The sequence below is a fragment of the Oncorhynchus kisutch genome, linkage group LG13 (genome assembly GCF_002021735.2).
Source record: "Oncorhynchus kisutch isolate 150728-3 linkage group LG13, Okis_V2, whole genome shotgun sequence".
NCBI classification, from domain to species: Eukaryota; Metazoa; Chordata; class Actinopteri; order Salmoniformes; family Salmonidae; genus Oncorhynchus; species Oncorhynchus kisutch.
Genome location: NC_034186.2, coordinates 74378463 through 74398677, shown reverse-complemented (window position 1 = coordinate 74398677; position 20215 = coordinate 74378463). Strand labels below are relative to the sequence as shown.

Below are 20215 nucleotides of genomic sequence, written 5' to 3'. Positions count from 1 at the left end.
TGCCATCATGGATAACAAGGTAAAATGGGGTCCCTCCACTGGTATAGACCACCCCATCTCTAGTGTGGTGACCTGTGGGTACTGTAGTGTGGCCACATTGGGTTGCTGAGAGATTGATTGTGTGTGCTGGGTGTTAGTAGCAGGCTATCAGCAGTGAGGGAAGCAGACAGGTCAAACAAGTCAGGTGCAGTCTGAGGTTAGAATGGGATTCAAGAACATAAATTGATTAGTAAATAAACATTCAAACAGAAACATCAAGGTTTTTATTTACAAATAGTATCAAATGGTTTCTGATACGTGTGCAGTATCCACAGACAACGTCTACTGATAGAAACACAGCCAGATCAAACATTTCCAAAGCCACAATGTTATTACAGCAAATGTTATATTAGCCAATTATAACATTTGGATAAAAAAGGAATTTGAGAAATGTTTTATAAATTTGGCCATCAAACAACAACACGATTTCAAATAAAAAGGTACATACATTGACAAATAAAGTAGTACAAATAAACACACACTTTTGTTCAATATCGCTAAATAACAAGAACTCAATTTCAGTGGAACTTTCTTACCTTCTAAATACAAAGTGCATCGTGAATAAAATCATAAATCTGTTGCTTGTCTGATTCTTGGTCTAGGGGTGAAACCTGACTCCTACATTAAAAAGAGAGATAAAGAGAAATGTGGGGTAACTCCCTTACATTTTCACTCCCCTATGTAGTAGCATGATTCATAATACATTAAATCAAGCTTTAAAATGTGTTGTATGTGTACTGAACAAAAATATGAACTCAACATGTAAAGTGTTGGTCCCATGTTTCATGAGCTGAAATAAAAGATCCCAGAAATGTTCAATATGCACAAAAAGCCTTTTCTCTCAAATTTTGTACACCTATTTTTTTACATCCCTGTTAGTGAGCATTTCCCCTTTGCCAAGATAATCCATCCACCTGACAGGTGTGGCAGGTGGATGGAAACTGATTAAACAGCATGATCATTACACAGGTGCACCTTGTGCTGGGGACAATAAAAGGTCACTCTAAAATGTACAGTTTTGTCACAACACAATGCCACAGATGTCTCAAGTTTTGAGGGAGCATGCAATTGGAATGCTGACTGCAGGAATGTCCAACAGAGCTGTTGCCAGAGAATTGAATGTTAGTTTCTCTACCATAAGTCGCTGAGGGCTGAGGAGTATTTCTGTCTGAAATAAAGCCTTTTTGTGGGGAAAAACTCATTCTGATTGTCTGTGCTTGGCTCCCCAGTGGGCGGACCTGACTCCCAAGTGGGTGGGCCTATGCCCTCCTAGGCCCACCCATGGCTGCGCCCCTGCTCAGTCATGTGAAATCCATAGATTAGGGTGTAATTAATTTCTTTCAATTGACTGATTTCCTTATATACACTGTAACTCAGTAAAATCTTTGAAATTGTTGCATGTTGCATTTATATTTTTGTTCAGTATACATATAAAGACTCATAAAGCACATTTATTTGCTGGGAATTCATGTCTCAGGTAAATCATTGAAAAAGAAATCTGAAATCAAAACAATAACACAAAGCTAGAATCCTGAATTGAAACCATAACAAAGAGGTCACCCCACCTCTGTTTTGGTATAAAGCTGAGATATGGGCCTGGAGAAATGTAACCACTCTTAAATTCATAGACAGAACTGTGGATGCAAAAACTGACCACCCATGATATCAACATTATCAGTTTTAACCATGTTTGGAGGCTATACAGTGTTAGTTTACATTTGCATTGTTTACAAATATCGGAGTAAAACAAGCTTATATTTTGGGTTCTGATATGGTATGACATTTGAACTAAGCTCATGATTCATTTCTAAGTTATATTCTTCAAGAATCAATGGGTATATGTCATTAATTTATAAGTCCAAAAATGGATGTAACAACTAAGGACCCCGGCTTTAAGAAAATGTACTCAATGTACTTATATCACAGGAAAACAGGGGAAAAAATAAAAAGACTAAACAAATTAATTAGTCTAACTTTTCTTTGGTATAGTAGCTGTATGTTTCAATGGATCTTCTTTCAAAGAGAATCCATTGGTCAACCTCACTCTCTCCTTCTACCTATGTAACCACTTTCAAAGTCAATTATACAGGCCCACTATAAGGATGCTGTGTACCGTAACAACAATATCTATTGATCTTCATCAACTATATGACAATATATCATATTATCCTTGTTGTGACATTAAAACAGCAGTAACATTTTAGTAACACTAATAAAGGGTCAAATAGAAGCTAGAAAAATAGATACATATACAGAGCCTTCAGAAAGTATTCACACCACTTGACTTATTCTACATTTGTTGTGTTACAGTCTGAATAAAACATGTATTACATTTAGATGTTTTGTCACTGGCCTACACACAATACCCAATAATGTCAAATTAATAAAAAATGAAAAGCTGAAATGTCTTTAGTCAATCAATATTCAACCCCTTTGTTATGGCAAGTTAAAATAAGTTCAGGAGTACAATTTTGCTTAACAAGTCACATAAGTTGCATGGACTTTGTGTGCAATAAAAGTGTTTAACGTTATTTTTGAATGACTACCTCATCTCTGTTCCCGACACAAACAATTATCTGTAAGGTCCCTCACAGTCAAGCAGTGAATTTGGCTGTGACAGGAGAAAATTGAGGATGGATCAACAACATTGTAGTTACACCACAATGCAAATCTAATTGACAGAGTGAAAAGAAGGAAGACTGTACAGAATAAAAAATTCCAAAACATGAATCCTGTTTGCAACAAGGCACTAAAGTAATACTGCAAAAAATGTTGCAAAGCAATTAACTTGTTGTCCTGAATATAAAGTGTTATGTTTGGAGCAAATCCAATACAGAACATTACTGAATACCACTCTCCATATTTTCAAGCACAGTGGTGGCTGCATCATGTTATGGGTATGCTTGTAATCGTTAAGGACTGGGGAGTTTTTCAGGATTAAAAATAAATGGAATACATCTAAGCACAGGCAATATCCTAGAGGAAAACGTTTCAGTCTGCTTTCCAACAGACACTGGGAGATTAATTCACATTTCAGCAGAACAATAACCTAAAACACAAGACCAAATCTACACTGGAGTTGCTTACTAAGCAGATTGGAATGTTCCTGAGTGGTCAATTTATGGTTTTGACTTTTAACTCTACTTGAAAATCTATGGTAAGACCGGAAAATGGTTGTCTATGATCAACAACCAATTTGACAGAGCTTGAAGAATTATTGCACAATCCAGGTCTGGAAAGCTCTGAGAGACTTACCCAGAAAGACTCATAGCTGTAATCACTGCCAAAGTTGCTTCTACAAAGAATTAACTCAGGGGTGTGAATACTTGTGTAAATGGTTATTTCTGTATTTTATTTTCAATACATGTAAAAACATGTTTTCACTTTGTCATTATGGGGTATTATGTGTAGATGGGTGAACGTTTGTTATAATTTAATACATTTAGAGTTCAGGCTGTAACACAACAAAACATGGAATAAGTCAAGGGGTGTGAATACTTTCTGAAGGCACTGTATATACAGTCCATTTCATTATCAAAACATTTAATTCCATAATAGTCATAACACAGTCTCTGGGAATGGGGCTCTTCAGTCTTTCAGACTAAAAGGAAGGCATAGTTTTAGTCAGGTGGTAATATTAAGTGGAGTGGATTCTCTATCCTGTGTGATCTCATACCCCCTCTGGATCGGAAAACAATCCTTCTTCGATAGGAGTACTTTTAAGTATGTGTGAGATATGGATCCATTGGTAATGTCATAATAGTTGGTTGCCCTTAGTGACAGGGGTCGAAGGGGTACTTGGTGACCCCTCCGTGGAGCTCCACCACGTTCTCGGACCAGGTGATGACGTCCCCGCTGAGGTGGCTGTTGCAGGAGGCCAGGCTGTAGATGTCATGGGCCGTGAGGACATTAGCCCACATCTGGAGGTCAGAGATGTCCCCCATAAACGCCTGCGTGGCGTCGAAACGACCTCCCAGAGTGTCCTGGAGGAGAGAGATAAGGTCATGTTAGGCTCATTCTAAAGTTAGGATTTGGACATAAGAAAGGAGCCATAAATGCATTTAAACTAAATAATGGGGTTTGATTGTGGCTAGCTTTGGATCACAGGATGCTGCTGAAGGAAGAACGGCTCCACAATAATGTCCGGAACGGAGCTAATGGAATGGCATGTGTTTGATGTACTTGATACCATTCCACCTATTCTGCTCCAGCCATTACCATGAGCCTGTCCTCCCCAACCTCCTGTGCGTTGTATGTATGGTGTGTAGTAGTAGGTAGTAGTCTGCCTTCATTATATGACAAAACCTATCTGCTGCTCTAAACGAGACACGGTCAGGGTTCAGAGGTCAGAGGCCAGGATTACACAGTAATGACTCTGACCTTAACCCCAACCACGATCACTGTTTCTGAGAGAAAGCCCATGCTAGCGAAGTGACTGCTTTTGTGGTTGGTTATGGGAGAGTGCACAACAGTCCCTCTGCTTGGGCTTTGTTTACACTGGTGGCCCAATTCTGTTATATTGCCCAATTATTGTAAATAGCTGAAAAGACCAATTAGTGGTAAAAAAAAAAGATCAGAATTGGTGTGCCTGTGTAAACATAGCCTTAGAGTTCTAGACAGTTGTGGCGTGATACATAAAGGGAGGCTATACTAGGATAAGGGACTCAGTCAATAATAGGTGAAATTATGGGCTGAGGAGGGAAGGAAGGAAGGGAAAGGGGATACCTAGTCAGTTGCACAACTGAATGCATTCAACTGAAATGTGGCTTCTGCATTTAACCCAACCCCTCTGAATCAGAGAAGCGCGATGGGCTGCCTGGGAGCAGTTTGTTGTTGATAACTGCCTTGCTCAAGGGGTTAATGAGTGAGGACGCAGGGAAAATGGCTTAGTGTGCACTTTTTGTCTTGTGTAATGCAGAAGCTTTTTGTAGACACTCAATAACCAACTGAAAGAATTTGAAGATGACCTGTTCCTGTCCGAGGATGAAGACCCCTCCAGGTTTGATGGGATGCCATGCGGACAGGTTCTCCCCAGAGCCCCTCTTCACCCCGTCCTGGTACGCCTCCCACTCACCATCCCTAGTCGACCACGTCACACACACATGATGCCACTTTCCATCGCTGATAGAAAGGGGCAGAGTCACTGCCTGGGGGGAAGGGAGGAGAGTAGGGATTGAGTACCACCAAGTTGACAGCACAAGGAGATAACTTGTGTGTTTCCAGTAGTAAACAGGTAAAGATTTGTGCAACTTGATGACTTGGTAGTAAATAAGTAGTTAAAACACTACAGCTTTACTACACAGGCTTGTCAATAGTAATCAAGTAGGTTTTACTACTTGATGTTGGTAGTAAATAAGTGGTCACACTACAGGCAGACAACACCGGCTTTTCGTGACCACAAAAGACAAGACAGGAAGTAGTTGGCTGTTGTTAGGTAGCTACTGTTTTTGCCCATCCTGAATGTAATCCTCTCCCATCCTTCGTCGTCCTGTCTTTCATAGTTAGCTCTTATGCTGACACCAGTTCCTTTAAGTTTTATGAATATTTTCATGTCGTATTTTAGCCGTTTATATGACATTTTAGGAAATTAAAAAGGATCAGGAGAAATTCAGTAGTGATCAATGGCGACACTACACGCACAAATGGCAGTAGAAATTCAATAGGGATTGAGTAGACATACAGCAGTAGGCTTTGTGTAGTAATTCAATAGTGAACATGTAGGAATTGTGTAGGTATGTGTAGGTTTTAAGTAGTAAATACCCAAAAGTTCAGAAGTTACACAGAAGTGATTTAAATAGGAAATATGCATTGTTCACCAGTGATGAAAGGTCCCAATTTGTCACTCATTTACTATTTAAATGACTACATTAATCACTACTGGTTTTACTACCCATCTCAACAGCAATCAAACAGTAAAACCAGTAGGGTTGTGTAGATCTTGTGTAGTATTGCTGAGTAGTAACTCCGTAGTATTTTTTCATGAGGGCTGAGACCAAGGTTGTGAATTACTCGGGGGGTCTCTAAATTATGCAAATTTACTACTCTCCTGTTTGTTTAAAATGTAGTGGTAAATATGTTTTACAGTGGTAAATATGTAAATAAATGTTTCCAGATGAAACAAATACCCCCACCTCTCTGTCATGGTTTAAACCATTTATTTATATGTGGCAGCACTGTCCACTCAGTAGTTCTGAATTTCGGCCTAAGTTCCTTTACACATAGATTTTCCTTTGTACTTCCTAATTTACGCCATTTGTTTGCCATGCGTCCTTGATAAAAAATGTCCTTTATTCCAATGCATTCGATTTATCCGTTGATTTATCATTGTTTGCGTTTGTCAGTCAGCTGTTTAGAGGCTCATTCATTGTTTTTCAGGTGCGTGTGGGTACTGGTGTTGTCACGTTCTGACCTTTATTTCCTTTGTTTTGTATTTATTTAGTATGGTCAGGGCGTGAGTTGGGTGGGCAGTCTATGTTTGATTTTCTATGATTTGGGAATTCTATGTTTCGGCCTAGTATGGTTCTCAATCAGAGGCAGGTGTCATTAGTTGTCTCTGATTGAGAATCATACTTAGGTAGCCTGGGTTTCACTGTTTGTTTGTGGGTGATTGTCTATGTTGATGGCTTGTTTCAGTGCAGCTCGCATTAAGCGTCACGGTTGTTATTTTGTTTACTGTTTTTTTATAGTGTTTCAGTGTTCAGTGTTTTCTTTATTAAAATTCATGATGAACACATATCACGCTGCATTTTGGTCCTCCGATCCTTCTCGCCTCTCCTCTTCAGATGAAGAGGAGGACGACCGTGACAGGTGTTCTCTGTGACCGAGGTAAAAACAGATTCATGTTGGATATTCAATGGATATTTGCCTGTCGTTTTCCTTGCATCCACCAATAGCCGTTAGAGACCATCAACATAGTGACAAATCAAATGTTTCAAATTTCAATAGCTCTTTAACCATTTCTCCTAAAACTTTCAAAACGGGTTGTAGCTAACTCCATGGCATAGACACACATTGCACACACTTTTTTTTTGTCGGTTTATATCTCACACTATTTAAAATAATTTATTTTAATGTATTTATTTTAACCTCAAACAAGGTTTATAATGTACACTCAGTGGGCCTACACATTGCACACCCTTTTGTTTGTCCATTTGCATCTCATGAGATTTCACAATAATATTTTAAAGATTCAAATTTCAATAGCTTCTCTTAGTCTTATGACCTACAACCCTCAAACTACTTTCAGAATATCCACCGAATAGCCTTATATGTAGCACAACCTTTTATTTGTCCATTTTCATCTCACACAATTTTACATATATTTTCAATGTTTGTCAATGTTTCTAATTTCAATAGCTCCTTGGTCATGTGACCTACAACCCGTAAACTACTTTCAGAACATCCAGTCACTAGCCTTATATATTGCACACCCATTAGTTCATCCATTTTCATCTCAGGTGATTAAATTAATTGTTCTGTTTTTCATTGTTTCGAATTTCAATAGCTCTCTGGTCATGTGACCTACAACCCTCAAACTGGTGTCAGAATATCCAGCCGAAGCCAGCGTTCGATTCAAACCGTTGCGGTTTACAGTTAGCTAAGTATACGGGGGACGTGTGTTTAAATGTTTCACCATAGCTGCTCTGTGATCAGACTGATGCGAGTAGTACACTTTCATCAGCCTTCTCCCAGGACATAACTCCCCCCTCCCAGCCAAAGCCAGGGATGCGTTCGAGCCGTTATTCTCCGATTAGCTTCCTGTCAAGGTCAGAATTTGTTTACAAGAGCCCCGCAGTAAATCATTGAGTTTGGTGGAACCGCCCTCACATTTTCATGCTTGACCGAAAGCCCCATATTCCATGATTGGAAGAGCCCTGCTAGAAGGCTACCTCATTATCTCCCTTACTAAGGCTAAGGACTCTTTAAGAGAGTCATTGTTACTCCCGCCGTTTACTCGTGCTTCATTGAATTTCTTCACTTTGACATTCTGAGCACTGGGCAGAAATCACATCACGTCAACACGGGCCTTCGCAATGCTTTGTTTTAATTAAACAGTCGGATTCCCCTGGTCCGCACCAGTTCTAAGTCAGCTGCTAGGCGATGGCTGATGCGACCCGCCGGAAACCCAGCGCGAACAGGGCCGGCGAGCGCTGTAGCTGGGGAGATCCGCGAGAAGGGCCCAGGACGCGTCCAGAGTTGTCGCCACCAACTGCCGGACACAATCCCCCACAGGTCCGCCTTTGGCCTGCCGACAGACACCACCCGATGAAGCCCCTCACGCAGCCCCTTGCGAGACCACACACGAGAGACTGCGAGATGGGCCGCATAACGAACTTCCAACGGTGGCAAGAGGAGGGCGACGGAGCGACTGCTCCCCCAGCCGCGGCTTGAGCCCCACTTCGCACCCCAGCCCGACCGACACAGCCCTTAGAGCCAATCCTTATCCCGAAGTTACGGATCTGACTTGCCGACTTCCCTTACCTACATTGTTTTAACATGCCAGAGGCTGTCCACCTTGGAGACCTGCTACTGATATGGGTACGGCCCGGCACGAGATTTACACCCTCTCCCCCGGATTTTCAAGGGCCAGCGAGAGCTCACTGGATGCCGCCGGAACCGCAACGCTTTCCAGGGCCCATCTCTTGGGTCGATCCCATTCCAGGGCCCATCTCTTGGGTCGATCCCATTCCAGGGCCCATCTCTTGGGTCGATCCCATTCCAGGGCCCATCTCTTGGGTCGATCCCATTCCAGGGCGTCTTGCCCTTCACAAAGAAAATAAAACTCTCCCCGGGGCTCCCGCCAGCTTCTCCGGGATCGGTTGCGTTCCCGCAATGGACGCCTCGCGGCGCCCGTCTCCGCCAGTCCGTGGACATTCTGAAAGTAGTTTGAGGTCAGTAGGTAACAAATTAAAAAGTTTGAAAAATGTATGCAAAATCTTGTGAGATGAAAATTACAAACTAAAGGGTGTGCAATGTGTAGGCCCACCGAGTGTACATTCTGAACCTTGTTTCAGGTCAGTAGGTCACATGACCAAGGAGCTATTGAAATTCAAAAGTTTACTAAATTAATGTAAAAACGTGTGAGATGAAAACAGACAAACCAAAGTGTGTGCAAAATAGAAGGGTAGTCAGTGGACATTCTGAACCTTGTTTGAGTCCAGTAGGTCACATGACCAAGGAGCTATTGAAATGAGAAAGTTTGAGACATTTATGTAAAATCGAGCGAGATGAAAATGGATAAACTAAAGGGTGTGCAATGTGTAGGGCCACTGAATTCTGAAAAAAGTTTATACTTTGTTTATGCTCCCTAACTAATTCAACTAGGAATACAAAATGCTGTTCACATCTCCACGTTTATGAGCTTTGGAAAGCGAATTAATAGCGAATTGAATATTCAACTTGAAACTGTCTTTACCTCGGTTTCTCTGTGCCATCCGTGGCCAAATATAGCATGTTTTCTTTCCTGGATCAACTGATGATGGTAGACAATATCACAAGACAACTAGTCTCCAGATAGACACCAATGTGCATCCAATCCATCCAACAAGTAGGCTATACGTTAATGACAGTAGGCCTACAAGGTGACTCTTTGGTTAGAAGAGGATAAATGATTAACGTTCAATGTTCAATTGTTAAATGCTTAATAATGATAAATAACACTGTCATCATTTTCATCAATGTAAGGACAGAAAGGAAGTATTTTATGCCACACGATCTGTGAAGACTCCAAGCATTAACTCATTAACTATGGACAAACTCATGAACAAGGGTGGATTGTTTTGATTTATTTAACTCATGTATTATATTGGATGTAGGCTACCGGTTCTGTGTGTAAAATTGCCTCTGCTGAGAGGGTAGGCTAACAGAAGTGATGTAAGCCTACTGGAAGGTAAAAGGTAGGCTAACAGAAGTGATGTAAGCCTACTGGAAGGTAAAAGGTAGGCTAACAGAAGTGATGTAAGCCTACTGGAAGGTAAAAGGTAGGCTAACAGAAGTGATGTAAGCCTACTGGAAGGTAAAAGGTAGGCTAACAGAAGTGATGTAAGCCTACTGGAAGGTAAAAGGTAGGCTAACAGAAGTGATGTAAGCCTACTGGAAGGTAAAAGGTAGGCTAACAGAAGTGATGTAAGCCTACTGGAAGGTAAAAGGTAGGCTAACAGAAGTGATGTAAGCCTACTGGAAGGTAAAAACAACTGAATGTATAGGGAGCATTACTTTTTAATTTTTTTGTGACCGGCAATAAAGATAAAACACAACATAACTGTCTACCGGTAGATCTATTTGAAGTTCATGGTAATAGGCTTACGCGTTGTCGCCTAGTCTGGTAAGTTCACTGTGTGTTAGGATGACCAGACCATCCTGTTTATCAGGTGTCCAGACGTTTCAGGCTACAAAAAAGGTCCATTTGTCAGCAAGAAGCATCAATTAATGTCGGCCTAATCAATGGCAATGGCTGAATTTCAATAGGCACACTTGTTGGTGTTTTGTAACACATGTCTATTTCCATTCATCAAGTGGCGCGAGTATACAGTTGAAGTCGGAAGTTTACATACATTTACATACATTGGCAAGTCGGTTAGGACATCTACTTCTTGCACAGATATTTTTTCTAACAATTGTTTACAGACAGATTATTTAACTTTCACATAATTCACTGTATCACAATTCCAGTGGATCAGAAGTTTACATACACTAAGTTGACTGTGCCTTTAAACAGCTTGGAAAATTCCAGAAAATGATGTCATGGCTTTAGAAGCTTCTGATAGGCTAATTGACATAATTTGAGTCAATCGGAGGTGTACCTGTGGATGTATTTCAAGGCCTACCTTCAAACTCAGTGCCTCTTTGCTTGACATCATGGGAAAATCAAAAGAAATCAGCCACGACCTCAGAAAGAAAATTGCAGACCTCCACAAGTCTGGTTCATCCTTGGAAGCAATTTCCAAATGCCTGAAGGTACCATGTTCATCTGTACAAACAATAGTACACAAGTATAAACACAATGGGACCGCGCAGCCATCATACCGCTGAGGAAGGAGATGCGTTCTGTCTGCTGGAGATGAACGTACTTTGGTGCGAAAAGTGCAAATCAATCCCAGAACATCAGCAAAGGACCGTGTGAAGATGCTGGAGGAAACATGTACAAAAGTATCTATATCAACTGTAAAAGTCCTATATCGACATCAGCAAGGAATAAGCCACTGCTCCAAAACCACAATAAAAAAGCCAGATGACGGTTTGCAACTGCACATAGGGACAAAGATTGTAATTTTTGGAGAAATGTCCTCTGTTCTGATGAAACAAAAATATAACTGTTTGGCCATGATGACCATCATTATGCTTGGAGGAAAAAGAGGGAGGCTTGCAAGACAAAGAACACCATCCCAACTGTGAAACACGGGGGTGGCAGCATCATGTGTGGGGGTGCTTTGCTGCAGGTGGGACTGGTGCACTTCACAAAATAGATGGCATCATGAGGGGGAAAATTATGTGGATATATTATTGAAGCAACATCTTAAGACATCAGTCAGGAAGTTAAAGCTTGATCGCAAATGGGTCTTCCAAATGGACGATGACCCCAAGCATACTTCCAAAGTTGTGGCAAAATGGCTTAAGGACAACAAAGTCAGGGTATTGGAGTGGCCATCAAAGCCCTGACCTCAATCCCATAGAAAATGTGTGGGCAGAACTGAAAAAGCGTGTGTGAGCAAGGAGGCCTACAAACCTGACTCAGTTACACCAGCTCTGTCAGGAGGAATGGGCCAAAATTCACCCAAGTTATTGTGGGAAGCTTGTGGAAGGCTACCCGAAACGTTTAACCCAAGTTAAACAATTTAAAGGCAATGCTACCAAATACTAATTGAGTGTATGTACATTTCTGACTCACTGGGAATGTGAAAAATAAAAGCTGAAATAAATCATTCTCTACTATTATTCTGACATTTCACATTCTTAAAATAAAGTGGTGATCCTAACTGACCTAAGACAGGGAATTTTTACTAGGATAAAATGTCAGGAATTGTGAAAAAACTGAGTTTAAATGCATTTGTCTATGGTGTATGGAAACTTCTGACTTCAACTGTACATGCAGTTTGGATGCAGGAATTATTTTGGAGTGGATGAACACGCACAGGTAGCCTACTTTTTGAAGTGATTTGTTTGACAATCAGATGAAAATATCATGACTGGTTGTGTTAATGCCACATTAAAAGGTAATACATTTCTTTAATATTAGTCCCATACATGTTTTTTTTAAATTGATAGAGACCCACGAAAACCATGGTGTAATTCACACTCTGGCTGAGACTCTCTCCACCTGCTGTCTAAGTAAGCTGCTCTCTGACGTCATCGTCACGACATTAAGACGGATCACTGGTGTCAGAAAGTCCATTCGGTTTACCTTCGGAGTTAGAATGCTTTTCAGTGTAGCCTAGTTATTATATACTGAGCTTCTGAGCTACTGAGTCCAACAGGCCTTCTGGGCTAAACCTTTGGCTACAGAGACGTGGCTTACGTGGCTTTTATCCTCGCAGCTGAAGTGTTAAAGCCAAGAGAGTTATATAGCATCCACTCTGCCCATCTCCGAATACCCGTTCTAGCATACTATACTGAGCAAAATTATAAACACAACATGCAACAATTTTAATTATTTTACTGATTTACAGTTCATGTAAGGAAATCAGTCAATTGAAATGAATTCATTAGGCCCTAATCTATGGATTTCACCACTGGGAATACAGAGATGCATCTGTTGGTCACAGATACCTTTAAAAAAGGTAGGGGTGTGGATTAGAAAACCAGTCAGTATCTGGTGTGACCACCATTTGCCTCATCCAGGGCGACATCTCCTTCGCATAGAGTTGATCAGACAGTTGATTGTGGCCTTGTGGAATGTTGTCACTCTCCTCTTCAATGGCTGTGCGAAGTTGCTGAATATTGGCAGGAACTGGAACACGCTGTCGTAAACGTCGATGCAGAGCATCCCAAACATGCTCAATGGGTGACATGTCTGTTGAGTATGCAGGCCATGGAAGAAATGTAGTATTTTCAGCTACCAGGAATTGTGTACAGATCCTTGGCTGCGGATGAATGGCACGACAATGGGCCTCAGGATCTCATCATGGTATCTCTGTGCATTCAAATTGCCATTAATAAAATGCAATTGTGTTTGTTGTCTGTAGCTTCTGCCTGCCCATACCATAACCCCACCACCACCATGGGGCACTCTGTTCACAACGTTGACATCAGAAAACTGCTCGCCCACACGATGCCATACATGTGGTCTGTGGTTGTGAGGCCGGTTGGAGGTACTGCCAAATTCTTTAAAACAATGTTGGAGGCGGCTTATGGTAGAGAAATTAACATTCAATTTTCTGGCAACAGCTCAGGTGGACTATCCTGCAGTCAGCATGCCAATTGCATGCTCCCTCTAAACTTGAGACATCTGTGGCATTGTGTTGTGTGACAAAACTGCACATTTTAGAGTGGCCTTGTATTGGCCCTAGCACAAGGTGCACCTGTGTAATGATCATGCTGTTTAATCAGCTTCTTGTTAAGCTACACCTGTCAGGTGGATGAATGATCTTTGCAAAGGAAAGATTCTCACTAACGGATGTAAACAAATTTCTGCACAATAGTTGAGAGAAATAAGCTTTTTGTGAGTGGAAAATGTATGGGTATCTTTTATTTCATCTCATGAAACATGGGACCAACACTTTACACGTTGCGTTTATATTTTTGTTCAGTGTAAATAGTATGCAGAAAAATATATAGTTTTATAAATAGACTGACATTTCCAAAATAGACTCCCACAATTCGTTCATTTTGGTACAGCACGTAAATTTCTCTGATTATCAGCTGTTGTCAAACACGTTGGAAAAGATGAAAAGGCGAGTGAATTCCACTAGACCAAACACCAAAATGAGTATGCAGTTCAGGTATGTAATACACTAGGATGGGTATTCAGACATGGCCACTCTCTACTCAACGCTCTCTCTCCTCATCTCACCTTGTCATCCACCAACAGCTCCATGGGGTTGTTGCCCCACTCAATCAGCACCAGTTCGTTGGCCTGTCCTGGTACAGAGTAGGAGAAGGGGGTCCCCAGCCCGGGGCCTGCGCCCCCCTTTATCCACAGACACAGGGTGAGGGCAAAGATCTCGTGGAGGAGGGTCATCTTCACCTTCCCGTACATGTAGTTGGTTCTCATGGGGAAGCCGATCTGGAAGGCATCAGGGGTCTTGGTCTTCTTCCTGCTGTTGGTACCTGTGTGGTGCAGGTTATTCAGTAGAGAGTCCAGTTTGTTGTTGGAGTGCAGGCCAGCCCTGGGCCCTGGTATGCGATAACCCGTTCTCTGCAGGTAACCATGGCTATCTGCCTCGTTGTCGTGTTGCCCATCGTCATGGTGATCATCGGGGTGGTCGTCATGGTGACTGTCGTCGTGATGCCCGTCATTGTCATGGTGATTGTCATGGTGACTGTCGTCGTGATGCCCGTCATCGTCGTGGTCTTCATGGTGCCCGTCATCATGGTGATCGCTGTCGTCATGGTGATTGGGGCTGCTGCTGAGGGCAGCAGCGGTGTGGTGCATCTGCTGCTCCAGAGCACTGATCTTCCTCTGGAGGAGCTCCTTCAGAGAGCTGGAGTAGGTGGTGGAGGTGTTCCTTGACTGCTGGGGAGGGAGACACAAACACTACCCTTATTTACTGTTGACTACAGTACGTACATTCTTTTTTTAATTATGGTTGTGATTGAGAAACAGATTGAGAGATAAGTATTGCTATTTGACCGTTTTTACACCGTTGACTTGTGGTCTCTCTGTGGGACAGTAACGATAGACAGATGGCACGGGCAGCAGAGGGTACAGATCTGAGATCAGTGTCAATTATCATGATCTCCACTTACAGCCTGATAATCAGGCCACAAACCTGGACGACAAAGCCTGAATTACGAGAGAAAGCAAGAGAGAGAGAACAGGTAGGAATGATCTGCCCTGCCCAGCTCCATCCAGCTACACTAATTTTACCCATCTACCAAGCTAACCTAACTCTCTCTACCAATCTTAAACTCACCCAGCTAGCTCTGCCCTGCTCATCTCAAAGCCACCCAACCATACCAAACCCAACAAGCGTACTCAAGCAGAATCCATTTAAACCGCCAGTGCTCAATAACCTCGTAGTGTGCCCATTTTGACTTAGACAGGGTGATCATCCAACCCCACTGTTCTGCTCCAGACAGTCAGACAGGGCTGGCAGTGTAGCAGAGGAAAGGGACAATGGTGTTCCTGGATTGTTTTTACAAATAAAGGATTTTGATGCCAGGAAACAAGATGTAGAACTCTGTCTGCCTGTGGCAGATGGTGTCTCGCATGGCAGGGTGGTACTTTCATGTGATTAACTGATTAACAGATGTAAATATCCCGAGCTCTTATTCAGCTTGAGTTGTTTATTTGACCAAACAATCCAATGACATGTGCATCACCTGACCTGAGACAAGACAAGGAAGTGACACGTGGAAACACATTACACCCCTCTTCTTCTCTCGCTCTCTCTCTTTCTCTCTCTCTCGCATTATAATATAGTCATCTGCTATTTAGCAGATGCTTTTATCCAAAACCATTTAAAGTAATCCCTTAATCCTAATTTTAGTATCTGTCTCTCATCCCTCTGTCATTCTTTTATCTCTTTCCTCATGACCCCATACTATCTCTATTATCTCTTTTCTGTACTAAACGGAACTCTCTCTCACCTGCAGGTTATCCATTCTCTCTTTAAGGGCCTGCAGCATCCTGCCCAGTTCCTCCGGCGATTTTGATGATATCATATCCTCTGGTGTTGCGTGTTTATCCTGCCCCCTGTTGTTATGCCCACTGTCCGACCGGTGCTCCCCATTCCCAGGGTAGTGTCCGGCTGCATCCAAGGCATGGTTGTTGTTTCCATGGTGACCCTGCTGGTTGCCATGGTGACTGTTGTCAGCGTAAGGCAGTTGGCTGACAGCCCCTCCGTGATGAGATGGAGGTCCATGGTGGTCGTTGTGACCCCCGATGCCTGGCCCAGAGCCCTCACACAGGGTGAGCTTGGAGGTCAGCTCCCTGATGGTCTCTCTCATATCCAGGATGGTTTCTTTCTGCTGCACCAGGCTCTCTCTCAGGTGTAAAATACTGGTTTTAGCCTCCTCTGTCATTCCCCACCAGCCATTATTGTTCGGGGGCCCTACAGGAGGCCCGTGGTGCCCTGCCCCGCTAGGCCCCATGACTGGCCCCCCAGAGGGGAAGCAGGCAGGGTCGGTATCAGCAGGGACAGGAATGCAGATGAACCGCGGGTGGCCTCCATAGTCAGGCCCTGGCATGGCAGCGGTAGGGGAGATGAAGAGGAGGATGGTGGAGAGGATGAGTGTTTGAAAAAACGGCGAGGGTTTAGAGGTGCACTTGTGTCCCATTTTCAGCACTCTTTGAGTATGGTTTGAGGTTGAAGAAATAGACTTCAACCTGTCTGATGTGAGTAAGTTTAACTCTTTTGAATTAAAAGCAGCATGTCCCAGAAAAGCTATTTTCCAATAGCTCTGTGGTCTGATACCTCTGAAAGTTTCTTATTTTATGGTGTGGGAGAACCAGAGCTGTTGTGGAAAGCACCTGCAAGAAAAGTATGAGGTTTAGAATGCAGCTGAGTAACTTTTGGTCTAGGACAGCACACGAAGTAGCAGGGACCGGTAGTTCCCCTTCTATTGCTGTGGATGCTGTTTGGAAGACTACAAGGCTGCAGTTGTAGGTATGGAAGCCAGTACTGTACTCTAGGCAGGGCCGTACACAGATCTTTAGTGGTCTCAAAGTGAGAAAAAGGGTGCCCCCTTCCAAAATGACCGTCATTCCATTTATATTTTTCTACTGCTCCTGTAGCCAAATTCTCCATGATTTGTTTTAACATAGGCTTTACTCTTCTACCACAACACACTCACTCATCATACCAGCTCAAAGATGAAAGGAAGTTAGTTAATTATCTTGCTAGAACCACTACCGCGGTCTATCAGTATCTGATAATCGCTGATGTAGACTAGATGGATCAGCTAGTTAGCTAGGCTATGCTGTCAAAACAAGCTAGTCTTTACTTGATTTGAATATGTTCGGCTAACAAACAGTCAAACTGCAGTCGCCCCCTTCCCTGTCCCTGTCCCTGACCGTGAGGCAACACGTGCTACTAACCTACTACTGGCGGTACTCATTGTAAACCGATAGGCAATTCGTTGCATTTGAAGTTACAAGAGAGAGAATAGACTAAATGAATTGTTTTTTTGTTGACTGTAGTGCAGTATTCCATCTGCAGGGTTGATGCATTCATTGGCTTTTGAGAGATTAATCAAGGGATTGGCCTGGAATAAAACAAAATCACAGAGTACCGATAGCACACACACCAGATCATCATAACAAAAACACAAAAATATAAGTAAATCAGTAAGAAATAAAGTGAGCATCTAAGCCTTCACATTATTAACAATAGAGTATGTTCTGAAATTAAAATGTTGTTTTTACTGGCTGCTTAAGAAATCTCTTGATGTTCACTCACACCTTGTCATGTAAGTTCAAGCATCTGCCTCTCTTATTTCTATGACCAGCCCGATCTAAAGTTTTCTACACCACTTGCCACACAAGGGGAAAGGTTGGCAATGATCTATTGTGGTGCTACCATAGCAATCAGACACTCCTAATCACATCTAATCACCATTGGATGTATTTTTACAGTACCGTAAATAAAGATGTGTGGGCACGTGGGGTTACAGCTAAAACCGTGATGGCCACCTGTCGCTCCCAATCCAGACATTGTTTGACTCAGTTCAACTGCAGAGTTCAACTGACAATCATTCATATGGCCATAAAGAGAAAGAGAGATAATATCTAATATAATGTAAGCTTGAAGATGAGTTTGTGGCTTGAATCATCTGTGTAGTGCTAGGACAAAAACCAAAACATGTACCCAGGGGAGGCCCCAGGACCGAGTTTGGGAAACACTGGCTTAGAGGAGAGCCAGGTTGTCGAGCCACACAACCCTGTTTCATCTCAATTCTTTGGCCTTTTTAGCCCTACCTTTATTATCTTTTACAGATCTTCCAATTAACCTAATTACAAATACCTATTAGGGTGACAGAGTCGAGAGACAAGAACGTTTTCCTCTGCTGTGTGTGTGTGTGTGGGGGGGGGGGGGGGGGGGGGGCTTTACTTTATAGTAGGCCTACAGGCACCATATGGTTAAAGTGGGCATTGAAGTCAGTGATTACTGATACATTTAAAGCTGACGGGCACATTTAACACTAATTAGAAAAGGGCTGACCAACAAAAACCTAATATCTGCTCATATGGTGGCTACGTTTGCAATTAAGTAGAGTTTACCAAAGCCAGAAGGAGACCACCGAACCATGACAATATCATTTCCAGGGATGGGTTGTCAATTACAATCTAATTGAGGATTTTTTTTTTTTTTAATTCCAGTCATCTCCTAGATTGAAAAACAATTGACCCCAATCCTGGCCTCTACACAGCACAACCAGAGTATATCTGATAAATGGGTCAAATTAATATCAATTGAGTTGAATTTTACTAGACAGGTTTACAAAGTTTGTAGATGACCCCTCGGTCAGTCAGAATGTAATGACAGAGACCCATAGACACACTTGTAGTAATGGATAGAAAGCATCACGTTGGAGAGAAATACACCTGTATCTAACGTCAAACTGAACTTGAAATAATCTAATTCATCTTGGAATGAAAGTCAATAAATCCAACGTGAATGGTCATAATCTACACATTGTTGAACAGAAACAAAGTGTCCTTACCTGAGAACCTGTGTGTCCTGCTTCTGTTCTGTTGGTCAGTTAGTAAATCCACCTCACCACATACACTGATCAGATTGGGAGATTTACTCCAGAGGAGTGTGTTAACACATCTCTCTCTCTCTCTCTCTCTCTCTCTCTCAATCTCTCTCTCTCTCTCTCAATCTCTCTCTCTCTCTCTCTCTCTTTCTCTTTCTCTTTCTCTCTCTTTCTCTCTTTCCAGTCTCTTTCTCTCTTTCCAGTCTCTTTCTCTGTAGGCTATACTACATGCTGCAGGGTTGGGATCAATTCCATTTAGATTTTGTCAATTCTGGAAAGTTCATACCACTAATTGAAAAGGCAATTACATTTAATTAATCAATATGGATTTTCAATTTAGGAATTGAATTACGATTAATTTAGTGAACTTTTGTAGTTGAAATGGAAATAACCCCAACAACACTGGTGATACATTGCATTATGCTCAGACGACACCTGCTGCATTTCTCATTTCCCGCTGTCAACTTTACAGATTGTCAAGCCTTGAAATTGACCATGTACTCATCCACAAACACTAACACATACACTCTACTATCTTCACTGCCACACGCGGTGGTTCACCTACATCTTAACAGGATAATTGGCCTGATTAATCTGCCTGTATACTCCAGGCAGTCTGACTGGCAGCCTATAGCCCAGCCCTGTCCAGCACAGAGCCTTCAGACCAACAGATGGCTGCTCGTATTCAGGTCAATTAGAGGAACACGCTCAGCACACACAAACAAGACTCAGGCAAAGGCCAGATATACACTCAAACCAAATCAAATCCAGTGGTGTAAAGTACTTAAGTAAAAATAATTTAAATGACTACTTACAGTACCAGTCAAAAGTTTGGACAAGGGTTTTTCTTCATTTGACTATTTTCTAAACTGTAAAATAATAGTGAAGACATAAAAACTATTAAATAACAGATATGGAATCATGTAGTAACCAAAAAAGGGTTGACAAATCAAAATGTATTTTAGATCTGAGATACTTCAAAGTAGCCACCCTTTGCCCTAATGACAGCTTTGCACACTCTTGGCATTCTCTCAACCAGATTCACCTGGAATGCTTTTCCAACAGTCTTGAAGGAGTTCCCACATATGCTGAGCACTTGTTGGCTGCTTTTCCTTCACTCTGCAGTCCAACTCATACCAAACCATCTCAATTGGGTTGAGGTTAGGTGATTATGGAGGCCAGGTCATCTGATGCAGCACTTCATCACTTAACCAGCATGGCTACCACAGCATTCCGCAGCGATACGCCATCCATCTGGTTTGGGCTTAGTGGGACTATCATTTGTTTTTCAACAGGACAGTGACCCAACACACCTCCA

The 20215-nt window shown here is 42.2% G+C and overlaps 1 protein-coding gene across 2 annotated transcripts; it reads right to left on the bottom strand.

The window, feature by feature from the left end:
* Window positions 1-243: 243 nt before the first annotated feature.
* Window positions 244-18911, bottom strand: LOC109883202 (neuronal pentraxin-1-like). Of its 2 annotated transcripts, none has more exons than XM_031787322.1 (5): window positions 18862-18911; window positions 15787-16669; window positions 14048-14710; window positions 5007-5186; window positions 244-4022 (listed from the first exon to the last, which is right to left on the bottom strand). In XM_031787322.1, exons 2-5 carry the CDS (start codon window positions 16474-16476, stop codon window positions 3813-3815), a joined length of 1743 nt encoding a protein of 580 aa, XP_031643182.1. In that variant the 5' UTR covers window positions 16477-16669; window positions 18862-18911; the 3' UTR covers window positions 244-3812. The 2 variants fall into 2 exon arrangements, with proteins under 2 accessions (XP_031643182.1, XP_031643183.1); XM_031787323.1 differs by having other exon boundaries at window positions 14048-14707.
* Between the last annotated feature and the right edge of the window lie 1304 nt (window positions 18912-20215).